Source organism: Schistocerca serialis, chromosome 4 (genome assembly GCF_023864345.2).
Source record: "Schistocerca serialis cubense isolate TAMUIC-IGC-003099 chromosome 4, iqSchSeri2.2, whole genome shotgun sequence".
Lineage (NCBI taxonomy): Eukaryota > Metazoa > Arthropoda > Insecta > Orthoptera > Acrididae > Schistocerca > Schistocerca serialis.
This window is the reverse complement of record NC_064641.1, coordinates 691,327,921-691,348,692: the sequence shown is the minus strand read 5'-3', so window position 1 is coordinate 691,348,692 and position 20,772 is coordinate 691,327,921. Positions and strand designations below refer to the sequence as shown.

The 20,772-nt window shown below is 43.5% G+C and overlaps 1 protein-coding gene across 1 annotated transcript in view; it reads left to right on the top strand.

The window, feature by feature from the left end:
* The first annotated feature begins 2,364 nt into the window (after positions 1-2,364).
* LOC126474183 (uncharacterized) overlaps positions 2,365-20,772 on the top strand; it is a 57,155-nt gene continuing 38,747 nt past the window's right edge. Inside the window, exons 1-2 of the mRNA XM_050101645.1 lie at positions 2,365-2,518; positions 11,878-12,157. Coding sequence (XP_049957602.1) covers positions 11,952-12,157 — 206 coding nt within the window. The 5' untranslated portion in view covers positions 2,365-2,518; positions 11,878-11,951. The remainder of the gene's footprint in view (positions 2,519-11,877; positions 12,158-20,772) is intronic.

The window sequence follows — 20,772 nt, the reverse complement described above, 5'->3', positions numbered from 1 at the left end:
GAAAAAATAGAATATAAGCAAGAGAACTCAGCGGAGATTGGGAAGCATCACTTCCAAATTAGAGCGCTGATACAAACACAATATAACCTTAAATTTCATGTACTTACGTTACAGTCCCGCACAAAACAAAAAAAGCGCTTTGTATATCTGAGAATATCCGTGACAAGGTAAAACAGGAGCACTTGTTGCAAGGGCCACCTTCAGTTTCACAAGGTTTTGCAGTAAACAGTTTTGTTGTGCTTTGAAAAAACTATAAGTAAACGGCATCTTTCTTCCGACAGTTGCAGAAAGGATTATCTTTGATGCTTATAAGACATAAGTGGCAAGGTGTTGGTCTATGGTGGTGCGCCTGGGTTTCGGCTTGCCGCTCGCTTGAAATGTTCGAAACCAGGGGGTTCTTCTAATTACTGGTTGCATGCCAGCGTGGTGTTGACCTTTATGATAGACGAGCTTAGCGCCTGCTGCTTCCTTCGAGTATACTGTATAGTTTGCACAGGTTTCTTTGTTGTTCTTTAATTGAATTTGTTTTTCTTTAATCGAATTTTTATGATATTCAAAAACTGCAACATCTTCTAAATTTTTCATGCTAATTAAGCCGATAGAAGCATGATGTTTTCCGAATATTCTTATGACCAGAAAGCGAGTGTGGTAGCCGGAGTCGGAGTTCTCAGTTAATCCTGTCTTTAGAGTTCATGCGGTGATATTTCCATAGAAACTTTTGTCCTCTGACACATACTTCTTTAGAGTCAAATAACATTTTCACAGATTTAGCTTTATAAATGTTTTAATAGAACAAAAACGTTCATAAAAATGTTCGTCCACTTATGGGTTGAATTTCCAAAAACAGTGAAACACGTATTATTTTATTTATAAGGGAGAAGTCAAATACCAGTTTTCACAGATGCAGCTATAAAAATGCTTTAGTAATTTGTTAACAGTGATCTGTTTTCAAAAACATTTAATTCATTATTTTACCCCTTAGTATTTGAATTTCCAAAAATGCTGAAGCACATATTTTTTAATTTCTGACTGAGAAACCAAATACCAATTTTCGTAATTATACAAGTAGCTTCAAAATTGTCTTATTAACGACATATTTTGAAAAAGCCTTTCATCTCCTACTAGGGGAGGAATTTCGAAAAATCTGTTACTATATAATGCCTACAAGATCAACATCCTCTGCAAATTTTAAGTTTTTACCCTTAGCTATTGGGCCTGGGCGATCACAAGTCAGTGAATCAAATTGGTTCAAATGGCTCTGAGCACTATGGGACTCAACATTTTAGGTCATAAGTCCCCTAGAACTTAGAACTACTTAAACCAAACTAACCTAAGGACATCACACACACCCATGCCCGAGGCAGGATTCGAACCTGCGACCGTAGCAGTCGCGCGGTTCCGGACTGAGCGCCTTAATTGCTTCATATTGTCAAATAACCTTTCGTACTCTATTTCATCACCCTGTGGGTGGAATTTCGAAAACTCCCATCTTAAACGGAGCCCAGAATATAAGATCAACACCGTCTCCAATTATCAAGTTTGTGTCATTAGCGGTTTGGGCAGGACGATGATGAGTCAGTCAGTTTCCTGTTTGTACGTGGAGACTGAAAGATGCCAAACCTCTGCCCATTCTTCCTCGGTCAGTTACGGCACCCGTAACTTTCGAAAAAAATGGTTCAAATGGCTCTGAGCACCATGGGACTTAACATCTATGGTCATCAGTCCCCTAGAACTTAGAACTACTTAAACCTAACTAACCTAAGGACATCACGCAACACCCAGTCATCACGAGGCAGAGAAAATCCCTGATCCCGCCGGGAATCGAACCCGGGAACCCGAGCGTGGGAAGCGAGAACGCTACCGCACGACCACGAGCTGCGGACAACTTTCGAAAATCAATCCCAATTTGCAGCCGGAGCAATTTATGAAGCAGACGCACGAAACGAAGGAAGGACGAGCCTCTGAACCCCGATGCTGCAAAACCTGAGTGATGTGTTGCAGTCGCCGCTTCACCTCAATCTATGGCTTTCTGAAAACAGCGGCATTCCCAATTGCCGCAGCGTCATGACCGCCCCTCTTCCTCGAATCTGTCCTCGCCGCCGTGTACGCTGGCTCAGAGGAACACGGATTTCCTTTTTCCTCGCGCTCGGATACCTCAATTTCTACGCGATTTATTCCCTATTTTCTGGGACACTCGTCAAAAGCACTAGCCTGTGTAAGGGTACAGTGCAATAAGCCAGTGCTGTACACGCGAAGGCTTTTAGCCCAGGAGGTCGTCGAAGTGTGCGTCCGTGGCCAGCCTCCCCCCTCCCCCCGCCTCCAATAAGAAGCGGCACGACGCGACGCGGCCGCAGTTGCAGCTGGGTCTACGGCGCCACCAGCCAACGACCGCTCTTCGCCGCTGGGGTACGTTGGCGCCAGGCTCTCTGGACCCCGAGTCCCTCGTTACAGAAGGCGACGCTGCTTCTCGGCTTATGTAACAGATATCAGGGTGAATTCCGGAAACCACGATCGCAAGGTACTCAGAATGATCTTCACACTTCTGATTAACTAGAAGGCTGTAGACCGGGGTTGTCCAACATTTTAGCCTACCTCGGCCACTTTTGAAGAAGCAGAATGATCTTCACACATCTAATTAACTAGAAGGCTGTAGACCAGGGTTGTCCAACATTTTAGCCTACCTCGGCCACTTTTGAAGAAGACGAGCATTTTTGGGCCGCACGTAATATACGAGTACTTAATACTAACGATAAGGGATGGTCGTTGGTGTATAGGAATTACATGTAAGTAATTTACAGTTTATTAATTTATGATCCTTTATGCTAAAAGAGATGGAATTAATTTGAAGTTTTATATATGACATTTCATTCATAATTTTATACAAAGAATGTGACATTTGAATTTGTGAGATTAATGGATCAGTATCAGGTTAGATCGAAGTGGTTGCCCTTCCCAGGGTGTTCTCAAGGTGTTAATCTGAAATTTTGGTTCAGCTTTTACTCTTCGTATGCTTTATTCTGCAAATATCTGTTTACAAACGTACGTACTTCCAAAAGCGAAAAACTAAAAAACAACTCGGAACAGGCCATGAAGGCACAACGGTACCGATCGGCCGCCGTATCATCCTCAGCCCACGGGCGTCACTGGATGCGGAAATGGGGGGATATGTGGTCAGCACACCGCTCTCCCGACTTGCAAAAAAGATTACATATATAACGCATGACTTTGCAGGAAGGGATATTTGTCTCTGGGCAGGTATGATTCGTAAAGGTACAACGAAGATACACGATCAAACTTTCCTTTTACTTGGATGTCAGACTTCAACTATGCATTCCATCTATGAATTCTGGCAACGTATCTATATTGTCTGTAAAAGGTATTGCATAAATACAAAAATTTTGATTATTTTTTCGAAAACTCTGAATTAGATTTTCAATTGTTGCATCAAATCGAAAAGTTTAGTTGTTTGTTTCATCCCGTCTTTTGGATTATATTTGGCCAACCTATTGAAATGAAAAAAATGTTTGCATTTACTTGTGCTTGCCATAATTTCTGTTTCATTTGGAATCTGTTTATTGTTTGAAATGTGTTACTGACAAGTAGGTTTCTATCTTGAAAACGCCTCTTTGAGTTACCTAAATGACTAGTCAAATCGACCAAACATGCTAAATCTCCCACCCGGTTGGCATCGTCAAATTCTGGCATAGATTTTGCTTTTTATATCATGAACGATTTGATTTCATTAATTATGCTACGAAATGTTTTTAACATCTGGCCTCGACTGAGCCATCTTACTTCTGTAAAATATACGATACCACCACGCTCAGGATTGAAATTTCCAAGGAATTGACGATGATTCAATCCCATGGGAAGCTAGTCCGTGGGCTGTCGATTGAAGAAATTCAATTGAATTAAAGCTCATTTCTTTGTGCTTATCATCTGCTTCTATAGAAATAGCAGAGAGCTCGTGAAAGCACATTACAAACATGTTCATGTTAAAATGTGATTCTGTTTTGTCGCATTGGATATCATATCAAATTAAAGTTATTACAACAGTATTTAGATACTGTTAGATAGCAAACATTGATACTTTTACCGATTGGTATAGAAAATAACGACGATGAAAAAGTTTCTTAATCACAACTGAACAGAAATAACGCAGAATTTTCATGTATTTCCATAAATTAATTTCATTATACGTCTCTAAATCTCTAGTTTTGCAGTTGCGACTGAAATAGCCGTAAGATAACAAACGAGTGAGCAGCTGATCGGCCGGCTGCAAGAATGAGACTCTGGGGGTTGAAATATAGCACGGGCGACAATGTTAAGAACCGGATGGACCAATGAGGAAACAGCGTTGTGTGGCGGGAGTTTCAAATCGAAAATATGCAGTTTATTGTAACTTAACGTAAATGGAATTTTATGGAATTTTTTTTACCGATCTTGTGATCTTGGGCACTATTGATACTTGCCTTAGGACCAATGCGGTCCTTGCTGTAGATGATGGCGCTGCCGAAGTCTTCGAAGCTGTTCGACATTTGTGTACGTAAGTAAACCGCGTACTTCCGACACTTCTTGCCAGACAGGTGACTGAATTGGCGATTCGTGCTTAACAGGACACGGTATGACACCCTTGGTGGACAGACCTCGCCAGGCACTAGTACAAGGTGTAAGGCCACATAGATATACGTGATCAAACCACTAATACTTACAGGGTACATAATTGTCGTCGACAAGTCTATAACACTGCTGAAGATGAAGTTGTTCTAAAAATAAAAAGATGATATCACCAGAAGTTTAAATATCCTGAAACGTTTTCAGCGAGTAACAGTCTGTGCACTCGGGCAACTCACTTGCATTGTAGCCGGATGTGGTCTAAAAAGTGCAAACTGCTGATGTCATCTTCCTTTGGATGTTAGTGTGCCATCGTTTTTCGGCCTTTTAGCTATTTTTGATAACCGTAGCGGTAAGGGAAAGTAACTGGCGAATGGTCGTTGTTTGTTTCTATTTGCTCCCGTCGCATTTTGCTTCATTTAAATGATTCAAATGGCTATGAGCACTATGGGACTTAACATCTGACGTCATCAGTCCCCTAGAACTTAGAACTTCTTAAACCTAACCAACCTAAGGGCATCACACACATCCATGCCCGAGGCAGGATTCGAACCTGCGACCGTAGCGGTCGTGCGGTTCCAGACTGAAGCGCCTAGAACCACTCGACCACTCCGGCCGGCTTGCTTCATTTAGCCAAAGCAGTGCTTCAGATTTACTGGCGATATATGTTCAAGTGCATCTCGAATACAAGAACAGAAAAAGATCATTTAGAATTAAAATGTATACAAGCAAAATAATCACATACAACGAATCGAAAACTGCCCTTTTGGAAACACAGACTGCTGTGTGAAGGGAAAACACTAAAGGGACTGAAGTGTCCCAGTGTTTTGCGGACATGAAGCGAAATACGGCTGGTATCAATGGACATTAAGAAAACGCAACGATCGGGTAATTTACGCTTTCATTTTGATAATAGTAATTATGCTGCAAGAAAAATCGCAAGTAATGCAAATTATCACGAGAACTTTTAATGAGTAATTAACTGAAGCTATTCTCAAACAGAAGGTCGGTTTGAACACAGCACAACACAGTGTTTCACATGCTGCAGTATAGTAGGTGAGTAAAGCAGTGATCGAGGAAGTGTCGAATAAATTTCTTTTGTTTCTGTCAGTGATCTCAAAACTTTTTGTTCCTTAGACTACCGGTTTCGGTCTGCGATGACCATCTTCAGATCTGCAGCAAAACATGTGACAATCAAATACAACTAGTGGACAGTTTACATTTCAAAACAATAAAATATGCCACAATGAAAAGTATTGTTTCCATAGATGTGGAAACATGCGCTTAAAATATGATGAGAAATACCTGTTTTACGAAGTGTCCTAAGACATATAATGATCACAGAGGCGTCGTTGAGAATTGCACATAAAATCAGCTTAGCTTCGTAGCACTTATTTAAAATATGGTGTAAACTAGGCCACAGGGCCGGCAGAGTCATCCTCTTAAAAGAGCTAGTGTTCAAGTCAAACTGAGGTACACTTATGTATGTTTGTGTCTTTAATTTTATAATTGTACAAAATGCAGTAAAATGAAAAATACATTACGTGAAATCTGTAGTGAGCTCCTAAGGTGTATAAGTTGCTACAGTGATAAAATGTAACAAATTAGAAAACGAATAAAGTTAAATTAAAAAGGAAAAAGGCGATGTGTGATTATGACACTTTGGTTCGAATAGTAGCGCTGTTAACAGGATGACTCTCTTGCCACTGTGGCCTAGTTTACACCATATTTTAAATAAGTGCTACGAAGCCACGCTGATTTGTGTGTATTTCTTGACGATGCCACTATGCCTTCATTATATTAAGACATGTTGAAAAACAGGTATTGTTCGCCATATTTTAAGCACATGTTTTCAAATCTGTGAAAATAATACTTTTCATTATGGCATATTTGATTGTTTTGACATGTAGACTGTCCACTAGCTGTATTTGATTGTGCCGTGTTTTGCTGCAGATCTGAAGATGTTCATCGCTGACCAAAACCCGTAGTCTAAAGACAAAAAAGCTATGTGATCATTGACGGAAATAAAAGGAATGTATTCTATAACAGTATGATACTAAGCATGGCCGTTCCGGTTGTGGTATGCCCTTTCCTATCTCCTGCTATTCAACTGACTTGTCCGTTCAGCAATAATGGGACCTGTAGTTTAAAGCAGATTTCAAAATCATGGTCCAGTTTGGTATTTTTAACTCAAGTCATTCGAAAGGTGAAACCAGCGATTGTCGAGACAAATCTTGTGATCGGCATTTTGATTTGTGAACTTTGAGTTACCTACTTAGCCACCGAGCCAAAGTGAAAATATTCCTGTTTTCAAGTTTTGTATCGGGTAATAATTGAAATAACTACACATTATCATGAATAAGTGGCTTATTTCGTGAACAATCAATGATTTTTCGAGTCTTACACGCAACGCACCTAAAATGCTAAACAGCATAGCAAGATCTCCGACAGAATATCAGACGTTTTGCCAGAGGACAACAGTGTATTGCTTTTCACTTGTAATCGTTCAACTGTCTATGCTATTTGCCAGCAAGTTCGAGACACATTACCTGCAGAAAAAAAGAAGACGTTGCTAACACACTAACGTCAGGAAAGATTTGTATCCGCGAGCCCTTTTCAGGTTACTTGGTCACTTCCGCACGTAAGATACTAAAGAAAGGGGCTTCATGCCTTGAACTGCCGATGTCCGATTTGTCGCGCCGTTGAAGCGAAACGAGCGTTCTCCCGCTGCGTCCTTCAGCAGAGGTTGTGTTCAGCTCCCTCTACCCAAGGGGCGGTGGTTAACATTGGTGACCGAAATGGAAAATGAGGCACATTTGAAGTTTCGAAAGTTTGTCTTAAATATATGCATTATTACATTCAACATTTTCAAAAAATGGTTCAAATGGCTCTGAGCACTATGGGACTCAACTGCTGAGGTCATTAGTCCCCTAGAACTTAGAACTAGTTAAACCTAACTAACCTAAGGACATCACAAACATCCATGCCCGAGGCAGGATTCGAACCTGCGACCGTAGCGGTCTTGCGGTTCCAGACTGCAGCGCCTTTAACCGCACGGCCACTTCGGCCGGCTCAACATTTTCAATATATATTATAATAAACATGACATATGTATAACTAAATCTTTTTCTTTAGGATTTACGTTTAACTGCTAAGTTTGACGTCGCTTAGTAGCATATAATAGTATAATCCACTCGTATAATCACTACACAATTCATTCAGTTGTTTTTTGTTTCTGGACGGGCAGCAGGCAGAATTTTTCCGAATAAAAGTCACTAACAATTTCGAAGTTCTCCGCAGCGTTCGGAATACTTTTTGCTGAAAAAAAGGAAAATTTTTATTGATTATTCTTTAATTTGGCGGTTACCGCTGATCAGATAAGACTTCAACTAAATTTTCTTTACATATTTCAGTAGTTCTTAGATGAAGTCTTCCCTTTAAGGGATCAGCTACCGATGTACGGTTTTACTGTTGCAGGACTTGGAGTAGTCAACGTATTGGAAAATCGGGTATCTTTGGAGCAGGAGGAAGATTTTCGGCCGGCCGATGTGACCGAGAGGTTCTAGGCGCTTCAGTCCGGAACCGCGCGACTGCTGCGGTCGCAGGTTCGAAACCTGCCTCGGGCATGGACGTGTGTGATGTCCTTAAGTTAGTTAGGTTTAAGTAGTTCTAAGTTCTAGGGGACTGATGACCTCAGATGTTAAGTCCCATAGTGCTCAGAGCCATTTGAAGATTTTCGATCTGCTTCTCGGTTTCTGTCTCGATGGATCTTCTGTGCTTTACTAAAGACGCTTGTTACAGTGCTCTGTGGAAACATGTTAAAGTTATTATAACGCGGAAATGTATCAGATAAGCACTTTAACTGAACTGCCGTTCTTCTTACAGGAATAGCTCCCTCATCTCCGACTTTTCATAATGAAGAGATAACAGATTCTCGAATAGTAGTTTGAGGGCAACCTGTATAAACACAAACAGATTCGAAAAGCTGGAACTTAAGAGGGTGAATACAGATTTCATCGCTGTACTGTTGATTTCAATAACGAACTTTTGCTTTTTTAATGTTGGAATGTTAGATGAATGTTTTAGAAAAATACAGATTCTGACATTTGTTTTACTCCACATTTAAAGGCAGACGGAAACGCCTTGACAAAGTCTATGTCGATATCGACAGTAGAGTAACACTCATCCAGCTGAACAAGGATACTGGAACGAAGTGCCGCGATCCTCTTAATGATCAATACTGATGTTCTGCTGATGTAGTTTGTTGATGGATTGCTGCATTTCTAATGGAGCTTCAAAACAGCGGCTCCGCTGCGCAGTGAAAGACTATTCTGGAAACAATCCTCTAGGTTGTGTCGAAGCCATTTCTGGGCAATATGCAGTGGAAATCAGAAAAGGTACTGGCAAAAATGAAGATTTAGGGTGGTTCATTGAGAGCTCATATCCACTGAACCATTCTTTCAAAGAGAAATAAGCTTCTGGCAGAGTGCAGGTAGGGCGCACAGTTTCAGTGTGTCCTGAAGTTTCAGATTAGCGCACATGCCGCTACTATCTGAAAAACTCACTTTGGAAAATGTATGTAATTTGAATTCGTATTTATTTATGTTTTATTTCTCTATCTGTGTTACGTGTTTTACTTGGCACACTGATACGGAGGCACAACTTTGAATATACAGCACACTTGTTCTATATTTATTTGGATAGGGTCCATCTTTATCAAAACACAATTTTGTTCTTTAATCCAAACATGTTTCACTGCAGTTGCAGCATCTTAAATGAGCTTTTAGTTTTCATCTGTTAAAGATAAAGAGTGTTCTTTGCTGTTTGTATACATGTCGCTATTAGTTTTTAAATCGTAATTACATATATTTGAAAAAAAAAACACATAAATTATGAATTCATACCTTTTAGCACATGGTGTGGTTTTATGATGTGTTGTGTTTCCACAGTGACCGTTTTGTTCCACAGTTTGTCATCTGCAATCGCTTATACCTTAGAATAGATAAATTGTTTAAGCCAAAATTACGATTTGAAAACTTGTTATTTCTATACCTGAAATTATTTAATTCTATATGTGTGTGTGTGTCTATTTACATAATGTTTTCTTTTTATTCATCTTTATCGCTGTCAAACACTATATATTGTGTTGCCACTGTCACTGTCAATATCACTGTTTACCAGCTGTAAAAACAAACATGGCTGGCAGTGGAGGAATCAGGCCCCCACAACCGCACGAGTGGTCGACTGTGAAGAGCGGACAAATTGAATAGCTGGGCGGCGGCCATTAGAGTGGTAAACTGACGCGCGGAGTTCGAATGTTTATACATCGCTTTTGGTTATAAAATGCCTTCCCTTGAGTTAGGTCACAAACATAATGCCTCATTTAAATGCTTTACTACAATATACTTTTTAATTTATGAACAAACAGCAACTAGTCACTGTTAATGAATTTATCTTATGTACTACATGGAATCAGCCGTAGCTAAAACTTATGTACTGGACCCCTAGCATTTTTCGTAGTTCATTTACGATAGATGTACGCAAAATGCATCAAAATACTCAAACATTTGCCCACTATATTAATAGATATTTTCTGATGCTACCTTGCTTTAGATTTTATGACGAGAAGTGCGTTACATATGGCATAGTGCTTTGGTAACACACGACCAAATTATCAAGTTTCAACCTAACCTAGACCATGAAAACACTACCGATCAGCCAACTTTCTTCAAAATGATCAGAACATATAAATGGTATTCTGTCGGTCGGAAATCTTGCCTCCTGACAGCGTGTAACAATTTTTGTAACAGCTGTGGTTTTGAGAAAGGAAACCTGCAAATAGATGCACAGACATTATGCTAATACCGTGTTACAAAAACATTTATTAAGCAAGTGCACTGACATACGAAACAACTTAAAATATTCACATACCTGTGAAATGTATTATTCGTTCCTTTCTCGAATTTATTTGTACAATTAATCGCTGTGTAACTCTTCACCATTGTACTTCTTTTGATTGGAATGTACAGACAGTAGAATTACGAGTAACAAATACTGTATGTACGCCCCGACAAATATACAACGTTGAATCAGGATCTTCATAAACAACAATACTACATAACACATCAGACTACTACCACTATAATGGCGTCCAGCCGAAGGTTCAAATTGTCCCGCGACTGCAGCGCCATCAGTGAGTCTAATTATTTTTTACAAGGTCTTTGGGAGCAATTGAAGGTGTAAAAACAAGATGGCTGACAGTGGAACAGTTGAAGGTGTTCCTGGCGGCTCTTCTGAATCTTTCAGAGGTGTCTGTGATATGTTTGTGTGTGTGTGTGTGTGTGAAAAGGGAGTGTGTGTGTGTGTGTGTGTGTGTGTGTGTCTGTGTGTGTGTGTGTGTGTGTGATGTGTGTGCAGGGGGGTGAGTGTTTGTGTGTGAAAAGGAGAGAGAGAGAGACAGAGAGAGAGAGAGAGAGAGAGTGTGACAGTAGGTTTTACAACTTGTGTGTGTGTTTGCGGGTGAAAGCTGGTAAAGCGAAACAGTGACAGTGACAGTGGCAACACAATATATAGTGTTTGAGAGTGATGAAGATGAATAAAAAGAAAATGTAAGTGAAACGTTATGTAAATAGACACACACACACACACACACACACACACACACACACACACACACACACACACATAGAATTGAATAATTTCAGGTATAGAAATAACAAGTTTTCAAGTCGTAATTTTGGCTTAAACAATTTATCTACTTTAAGGTGTAAGCGGTTGCAGATGACAAACTGTGGAACAAAACGCTCACTGTAGAATCACAACACATCAGAGAAACCACACCATGTGGTAAGAAGATATGAATTCATAATTTATGTGTTTTTTTTCCAAATATATGTAATTACGATTTAAAAACTAACAGCGACATGTATACAAACAGCAAAGAACACTCTTTATCTTTAAAAGATGAAAAATAAAACCCACTGAAGATGCTGCAACTGCAGTGAAACATGTTTGGGTTAAAGAACAAAACTGTGTTTTGCTAAAGGCGGACCCTATCAAAAAACATACGTATTGTTAAAGCAAACACTGAAGAAAAGAGCTTCAACCCCAAGATGATTATTGTTCTATATTGCCTGCTTCACTGTCTCCAATTATCTATAACATTTTCCGTTCGGTTATCAGGGCGTAGTGGAAGCTTAAATTCGTCGTTTTTTTTCTGATACTAGATATGCAGTCGACGCCAAATTCGTGTACGTATTTCAGTGGCGAGGACCGTCGATACTTGGGTCAGCGAAGGATCCAGAGGAACGCCCCCACCGCTGCCTGCCCGCGACACCATGCGGCTGCTGCTCGTGCTGGCTCTGCTGGCGACGCCCGCCGTCGCACGCTACGACGGCGACCGCGCCGGCTACACTTACGACGACGACGCGTACACCTATGAGGACGCCGGTGGCCGCTACGACCGTTGCCGCGACGCTGCGTGGTCCCGGCGCGACTGCCTGCCGACGAGCCACAACAGAATCGTCACCAGTCGTCCTGACAGGTCAGTCACCCACAAGCCTTCAGTCAAATCAGTAGTAGCTCATTATACCAGTACCGGTTCAGGGGTCGATCCAGTCTCACTTTAGTAGTGGACGCTTCGTAAGGACACTAGTGAAATAACGTAGGCTAAACAAAAAAATATTTTGTTTCTTTTCGTTAGGTAATTTCCTAACGTACACTCATCAGTGTTTGGTTGTTGTTTCCCTGCGTCGAACAGTCTTCCCACAAACGCGTCACATTTGCCACATGTGCTTGGAGGTACTACCCAACCTAAAAACTTTCGACTTGTAGTGGCTATAGTTTTTATTCTGCAAATTACGTAAATGGTGATGCAATTTTGTTCAGTACACTGTTCTCAGTTACCAATAGAAATATCTGCACTTATATACGCGTTACATCATATATATTCTTACGTCAATATATGACTAACGGGGGGGGGGGGGGGGGGGTATACATACTACACTCCTGGAAATTGAAATAAGAACACCGTGAATTCATTGTCCCAGGAAGGGGAAACTTTATTGACACATTCCTGGGGTCAGATACATCACATGATCACACTGACAGAACCACAGGCACATAGACACAGGCAACAGAGCATGCACAATGTCGGCACTAGTACAGTGTATGTCCACCTTTCGCAGCAATGCAGGCTGCTATTCTCCCATGGAGACGATCGTAGAGATGCTGGATGTAGTCCTGTGGAACGGCTTGCCATGCCATTTCCACCTGGCGCCTCAGTTGGACCAGCGTTCGTGCTGGACGTGCAGACCGCGTGAGACGACGCTTCATCCAGTCCCAAACATGCTCAATGGGGGACAGATCCGGAGATCTTGCTGGCCAGGGTAGTTGACTTACACCTTCTAGAGCACGTTGGGTGGCACGGGATACATGCGGACGTGCATTGTCCTGTTGGAACAGCAAGTTCCCTTGCCGGTCTAGGAATGGTAGAACGATGGGTTCGATGACGGTTTGGATGTACCGTGCACTATTCAGTGTCCCCTCGACGATCACCAGTGGTGTACGGCCAGTGTAGGAGATCGCTCCCCACACCATGATGCCGGGTGTTGGCCCTGTGTGCCTCGGTCGTATGCAGTCCTGATTGTGGCGCTCACCTGCACGGCGCCAAACACGCATACGACCATCATTGGCACCAAGGCAGAAGCGACTCTCATCGCTGAAGACGACACGTCTCCATTCGTCCCTCCATTCACGCCTGTCGCGACACCACTGGAGGCGGGCTGCACGATGTTGGGGCGTGAGCGGAAGACGGCCTAACGGTGTGCGGGACCGTAGCCCAGCTTCATGGAGACGGTTGCGAATGGTCCTCGCCGATACCCCAGGAGCAACAGTGTCCCTAATTTGCTGGGAAGTGGCGGTGCGGTCCCCTACGTCACTGCGTAGGATCCTACGGTCTTGGCGTGCATCCGTGCGTCGCTGCGGTCCGGTACCAGGTCGACGGGCACGTGCACCTTCCGCCGACCACTGGCGACAACATCGATGTACTGTGGAGACCTCACGCCCCACGTGTTGAGCAATTCGGCGGTACGTCCACCCGGCCTCCCGCATGCCCACTATACGCCCTCGCTCAAAGTCCGTCAACTGCACATACGGTTCACGTCCACGCTGTCGCGGCATGCTACCAGTATTAAAGACTGCGATGGAGCTCCGTATGCCACGGCAAACTGGCTGACACTGACGTCGGCGGTGCACAAATGCTGCGCAGCTAGCGCCATTCGACGGCCAACACCGCGGTTCCTGGTGTGTCCGCTGTGCCGTGCGTGTGATCATTGCTTGTACAGCCCTCTCGCAGTGTCCGGAGCAAGTATGGTGGGTCTGACACACCGGTGTCAATGTGTTCTTTTTTCCATTTCCAGGAGTGTATGTGATCAAAAGTATCCGGACACCCCCCAAAAATACGTTTCGCATATTCGGTGCATCGGGCTGCCACCCACCTGTCAGGCACTCCATGTCAGCGACCTCAGTAGTCATTAGACATCGTAAGAGAGCAGAATGGGGCGCTCCGCGGAGCTCACGGACTTAGAACGTGGTCAGGTGATTGGGTGTCACTTGGGTCATACATCTCTACGCGAGATTTCCACACTCCTAAACATCCCTAGGTTCTCTGTTTCCAATGTGATCATCCCTAAGTCCACTGTTTCCAATGTGATAGAGAAGTGGAAACGTTAAGGGACACGTACAAGCACAAAAGCGTACAGGTCGACCTCGTCTGTTGGCTGACAGAGACCGCCGACAGATGAAGAGGGTACTGCAAGTACTATGACAGTTAGGCGGGAGATGAGAAAACTTGGATTTCATGGTCGAGCGGCTGCTCATAAGCCACACATCACGCCGGTAAATGACAAACGACGCCTCGCCTCGCTTGGTGTAAGGAGCGTAATCATTGGACGATTGAACAGTGGAAAAACGTTGTGTGGAGTGATGGATCACGGTACACAACGTGGCGATCTGATAGCAGGGTGTGGGTATGGCGAATGCCCGGTGAACGTCATCTGCCAGCGTGTGTGGTACCAACGTAAAATTCTGAGGTGGTGGTGTTATGATGTGGTTGTGTTTTTCATTGAGGCGGCTTGCACCCCTTGTTTTGCGTGGCGGTTCTACGCGCTTCAGTCTGGAAATGCGCGACCGCTACGGTCGCAGGTTCGAATCCTGCCTCGGGCATGGATGTGTCTGATGTCCTTAGGTTAGTTAGGTTTAAGTAGTTCTAAGTTCTAGTGGACTGATGACCTCAGATGTTAAGTCCCATAGTGCTCAGAGCCATTTGAACCATATTGTTTTGCGTGGCACTATTACAGCACAGGCCTAACATTGATGTTTTAGGCACCTTCTTGCTTCCCACTGTTGAAGAGCAATTCGGGGATGGCGATTGCATCTTTAAACACGATCGAGCACCTGCTCATAATGCACGGCCTGTGGCATGGTTGTTACAAGACAATAACATCCCTGTAATGGACTGGCCCGCACAGAGTTCTGACCTGAATTCTATAGAACACCTTTAGGATGTTTTGGAACGCCGACTTCGTGTCCGGCCTCACTGACCGACAACGGTACCTCTCCTCAGTGCATCACTCCGTGAAGAATGGGCTGCCATTCCCCAACAAACCTTCCAGCTCCTGACTGAACGTATGCCTGCGAGAGTGGCAGCTGTGATCAAGGCTAAGGGTGAGCCAACACCATACTGACTTCCAGCATTACAGACAGAGGGCGCCACGAACTTGTAAGTCAAACTTGTAAGTCATTTTCAGCCAGGTGTTCGGATACTTTTGATCACATAGTATTTCAGGGCAGAGGTTGCTCTGATTTGTATACATCGTATCGAAAATCCGAGTTCTTTGACTCTTCTTCTTTATTTAAAACGGCTCGTCTCGTAACATCACAACCCAATTATTTTTTGCTTCTAGTTTACTAGACTGTTTACCTGTGGCTGTAAAAACAGGCCTACCAATTTTTGTTAAAGGTATGGAGAATTTTTAATTAACAGCTATCAGAGGAACATTAAAGATTTTGTGAAGAAAGTACGTTTCTCATAACTGAGATCGCTAAAAATGCGCTCTGGGCTGGGCTAAGCCTTTTCGGTATGTATGTGAGCTACGTTGTGAACATCGAACCACCACACTTTTCCTGTTGACACTAGCATCAACAGCGAGCAATCTAATAAGACTGCTCTCTCTATCTAATAAAAGAATTTATACCTACACTGATGAGACAAGACGTAATGACCAGGCCGGTCCGAGTGGCCGAGCGGTTCTAGGCGCTAGAGTCTGGAATCGCGCGACAGCTACGGTCGCAGGTTCGAATCCTGCCTCGGGCATGGATGTGTGTGATGTCCTTAGGTTGGTTAGGTTTAAGTAGTTCTAGGGAACTGATGACCTCAGAAGTTAAGTCCCATAGTGCTCAGAGCCATTTGAACCATTTCGCAATGACCAGCTAAGTAAGGAGCCAATGCAGTAGAGTACTCTCTGTAAAACCGAATTGGAATACCATCAGGACCTGGCGATTTATTTATTTTCAACCCAATCAGCTGCTTCACAATCCCAGGGATGTCTATCACTATGTCCTCCATACGGGAATCTGTACGAGACTCAAACGGCGGTATGTTTGTACGACCCTCCTGCGTGAAAGGGATGAAGGGTAACAGGCAGATTCCATATTTCTAGAAAGCATTTGAAACGACATTGGTTGCTTGCAAGTGGGATTGTGGGCACGTGACGCGGTAAGGGAAGTATGCAAGTGGAGCAAGGAGCAGTGGCGGAATCAATCTAGTGACGTTAAGGGCGACAAATTCAGAAATATACTGATATAAGCTACTCTGATGAATGGCGTATTCTTATAGCCCTGAGCTTGAGAAGGAGCATCTCGGAAACAGAGAAGCTGATCGGCTGTTCGCGTGCTACTGTCGTGAGAATCTATGGAGAGTGATTGAAGGACGATGAAAGCACGAGGAGACAAGTTGCTGGACGTCCACGTCTCACCACAAAACTGGGAGGTTCGCCCCATGTGTGAAGCACTACAGGTGGCGAGCTGTGGCAAATCAGACGATAGAACAGGAGCGGCGTTAAGTAAGTAATCCAACACTTTTTCCCCAAAAGCATGTTAGTTTTGTTGAGGACTCCAATACACCATATTATTCCCTTGTCTTTTTGGTACAAAACCCTATTTTTCAACACAATCTCCGTTCAATGCAACTGTCTTACGCCACCTTCACAGGAGGTCCTGTATGCCCGCACTTTATCGCCACTTTATTGGTCGACGTCGAAGCCAACGTCTTGCTGCATCAATAATCCCCACTCATTCACTTACTGCTTCCCGCGGAGTGCATCGTTCACTGGGCCAAACAAATGGAAGCCGGAAGGTTCGAGATCCGGGCTGTAGTGTGGAATGGGAAGAACAGTCCAATGAAGTTTTCTGAGTTCCTTTCATGTGCCGCTGACTCGTGTGAGCCCTTGCGCTGTTATGGAGGAGAAGAAGTTCGTTTGCATTTTTGTGGAGACGAATAAGCTGACGTCGTTTTTCCAATTTCCTGGGGGTAGCACAATACACTTCAAAGTTGATCGACGCACCATGAGGGAGGACAGTAAACAGAATAACCCCTTCAGAGTCCCAGAAGACCGTTGCCGTTACTTTACAGGCTGAGGTGCGGCTTTGAATTTTTTCTTCGGAGGAGAAGTGGTGTGGCCACTTCATGGATGAACCATGTTTCATCGTCTGCGACGATGTTCGACAAAACATTGTCGTGATCAGCCTAGTAACGCCAAGCAATTCCGTACAGATGGTCCTTTGCTGCTCGTGATGGTCTTCTGTTAGGCGGTGAGGAACCCAGCGCAGACACAGCTGGTGGAAAAAACTGGTTAAATGGCTCTGAGCACCATGGGACTTAACATCTCAGGTCATCAGTCCCCTAGAACTTAGAACTGCTTAAACCTAACTAACCTAAGGACATCACACACATCCATGCTCAAGGCAGGGTTCGAACCTGCGACCGTAGCGGTCGCGGGGTTCCAGACAGAAGCGCCTAGAACCGCTCGGCCACTGCAGCCGGCCCAGCTGGTGGACGAATGTGTCAGTATTAGCAACAGAGATATCCAGTAGTGCAGCGAGGTGTTTGATTGTGATCCGTCGATCACCTCAAATGAGAGTGTCCGCACGTTCCCACATTGCGGGAGCCACAGCTGTGTGCGGCCAGCCGGCACGCGGGAAATCGGACAGGTTTGCGCGACCTTGTTGCGATGACGAGAGACACCTCGCCCAGTGGCTCACTGTTAGGCCTCCGTAGACGTTCCGCAAGCGCCTATGAATATCTGCGATGCTCTGGTTTTCCGCCAAAGGAAACTCAATGACATAGAACGCACCCCGTTACAGACGCTATTTTGAAGGCTACGTATAGCGGCGTCACCTATCGGCAGTTCGTGAAGCTATAGGGACTGAAGCAGGAGCAATTAACGATGTCCCAGAACAAATTCCGCACTTTTTAACTGAAAATGGCCGAGAAAAAATGTGTTGCAGCACTTATTGAACGCCCCTCGTACTGTGGTGATCCAGTCACAAGTGTTTCGGAGCAAAACGTTCAGTACAGATCGTTGAAGATAGTAGCGCCCCGCAGCAGACACCCTTACTTGTGCCCATATTGCCTCTACGACTTCATCACTTACAGCTGCGGTGGGGACTGGAACACAGTGATTGCCCAGCGGATAAAGAAGAACCTGTCTCCTAGACGGATGGCTGTTGATTATCATGACACCAGGTCGATGGTCGTGTCTGCATCCGCCGTCACCAAGGCGAACAACAGTTCTAAATACGGGCCACGCCACAGATTCAGGCCGAGGAGGGTAGTATTATGCTACAGTGGACAAAAGCTTTGACTTCCGTGGGACATTTGGTGGTAATTGGGAACATTATTGAGGACCACCTACATGATTTCATGCTTGATGTCTTCCCGACGGCGATGTTTCAAGCGGGTAACCATCCTCGTCACAAGACCAGATTCGTGTAGAGTGGTTTAAGGAGCATCATAGCAAAACTCACGTTGATGTCTTCGTCTGCAAATTCGTCTCACGTGAATTCAACGAAACACTTCTGGGACGCTATTGGTAGCCAGCTCCACGGCCACAAACCAACGACCCTTAATTTACGGGAAATTGCGTGATCGGTGCATCGTGCATAGATATCTGTTGCCACATACCTCTGCAAGCCTACCAATAACTTAAATCCATCCCACATAGGTCATAATGTTTTGACTCATAAATGTAGTCTGCGACGAACCCTCAATAATCGTTCTCTCATTACTGCCTCCGATGTTCAAATTCCTTCGACCTTCAGCAGCCGAGTAACACATATTTTTAACACGTTTTTATTACGTCGCTTTCTCATCTGCTTGTTCAGACAAATTTTTCAATTCATTTTAAACTAACTTTCTGATGAGCTACGGACTTGAAACTTTCAATACAACTCAGAACTAAATGACAATGCACTATTAACTCGCTTTCTTGTCTGGTGTGCGGCGAAAGGTACTTTGTTCTCCACTGTAACTTTCATTACAGCTCAGAACTCGACGGCAATGCAATATTAACCTGCCCTCCTGTCTGGTGTGTGGCGGTGCTATTTATCCCTTTTACAGTATCGCTTGCGAGTGTTTCTTAGTAAAAACAATTGTTGGTAAGTCCCCGTGGGGACTCAATTCGCTCTAATTTATACCTTCAAGATAAATGTTTGAAATAGACTGAAAATTTTGACACACACAGAAGTAAAAAGCAGAAAATAATAATTTATATAAACTTTTTAATGTAACATTTTCTTAAAACGAACTGGAAACCCGGCCTCTGTGGCCGAGCGGTTCTAGGCGCTTCAGTCCGGAACTGCGCTGCTGCTACTGCCGCAGGTTCGAACCCTGCCTCGGGCATGGGTGTGTGTGATGTCCTTAGGTTAGTTAGGTTTAAGTAGTTCTAAGTCTAGGGGACTGATGACCTGAGATGTTAAGTCCCGTAGTGCAAACAAAGATAACCAAGTAAAAGAAAACAAAATAAATGAGACAAAAACAAAACACGATCAACTATGACCCGCCTCCACGTGGCGGGACACGGGCAACGGTGCGATCGGATGTGGGAACTGGTGTGGAGGTTCAGCCATATCAGCGCCCATATACCGATCGCAGCGGCTAAGTGGTCAATAAAGACCCATCTTAAGCAATTAGATGGTGGATCGTAAAATCAGGGTGGCAAGTGAAATAAAAAGTGCTTAGAGCCATTTGAACCATTTTTTGAGCTGGAAAGTATAAAATAATTTCTCCTAACTCCATACAGATTCCTAACTCGATACAGACAGTCCTGAAAGTTTGTGCTTATTATATTTTAATAGATACGAAAATACTTGTAGAATTTAGAACAAAAAACGTGGGGTGCATGCAGTACATAGTTGATGCGTGAGTACTTCACCTCCTTACTGTTATATGTTGCACGGCCCCACGGTTTTCGTTTTAAATTCTACAGGTAATTTCATAGCTATTAAAAATTCACTAGTACAAATTTCAGGACTATCTATATGGGGTTAGGCATCCGTATGGGGCGAGGAGAAACTATTTTGTACTTTTAATACGTTTTAAAAACGTGTTACGTTAAAAAGATTTTTATTTAAGTAATTACTTATTTTGACATGTGTATGGTCGGTGATCTATTCCGTATCGGTAAAGAGAATTCTGTAAAGAAGATCTTTTTGTTCAAGTTTCGCATTAGAACCGAATGACAGAATTCCACGCGTTTTCCATCATCCCACGAACAAAATTCACGCTGAAATGACGCATGATGCAAAGGGGACCTCTTTGTGTGTAAAATGTGAAAATGGCTAGACTGATTTGTTATGGAAGTATTCGCAATCTCTCTGGAGCTAACATGAGTGTTACAGCAAATGCTGCTAGAACGTAGATTTATTTAGCTCTGCTCATTGAGGGCAAGCCTTTCCGCTTTGCATCCCACTCCGTACTCTTCCAACAATAACTTTTCTTTGTTTGTTCTCAGAACTGTTACATTGATGTACTCATCCTGTGAAAATATTTTTCTAATTTTCCTTACTTGGTGAAAAATATTTTCCGTAAATTTACTGAAA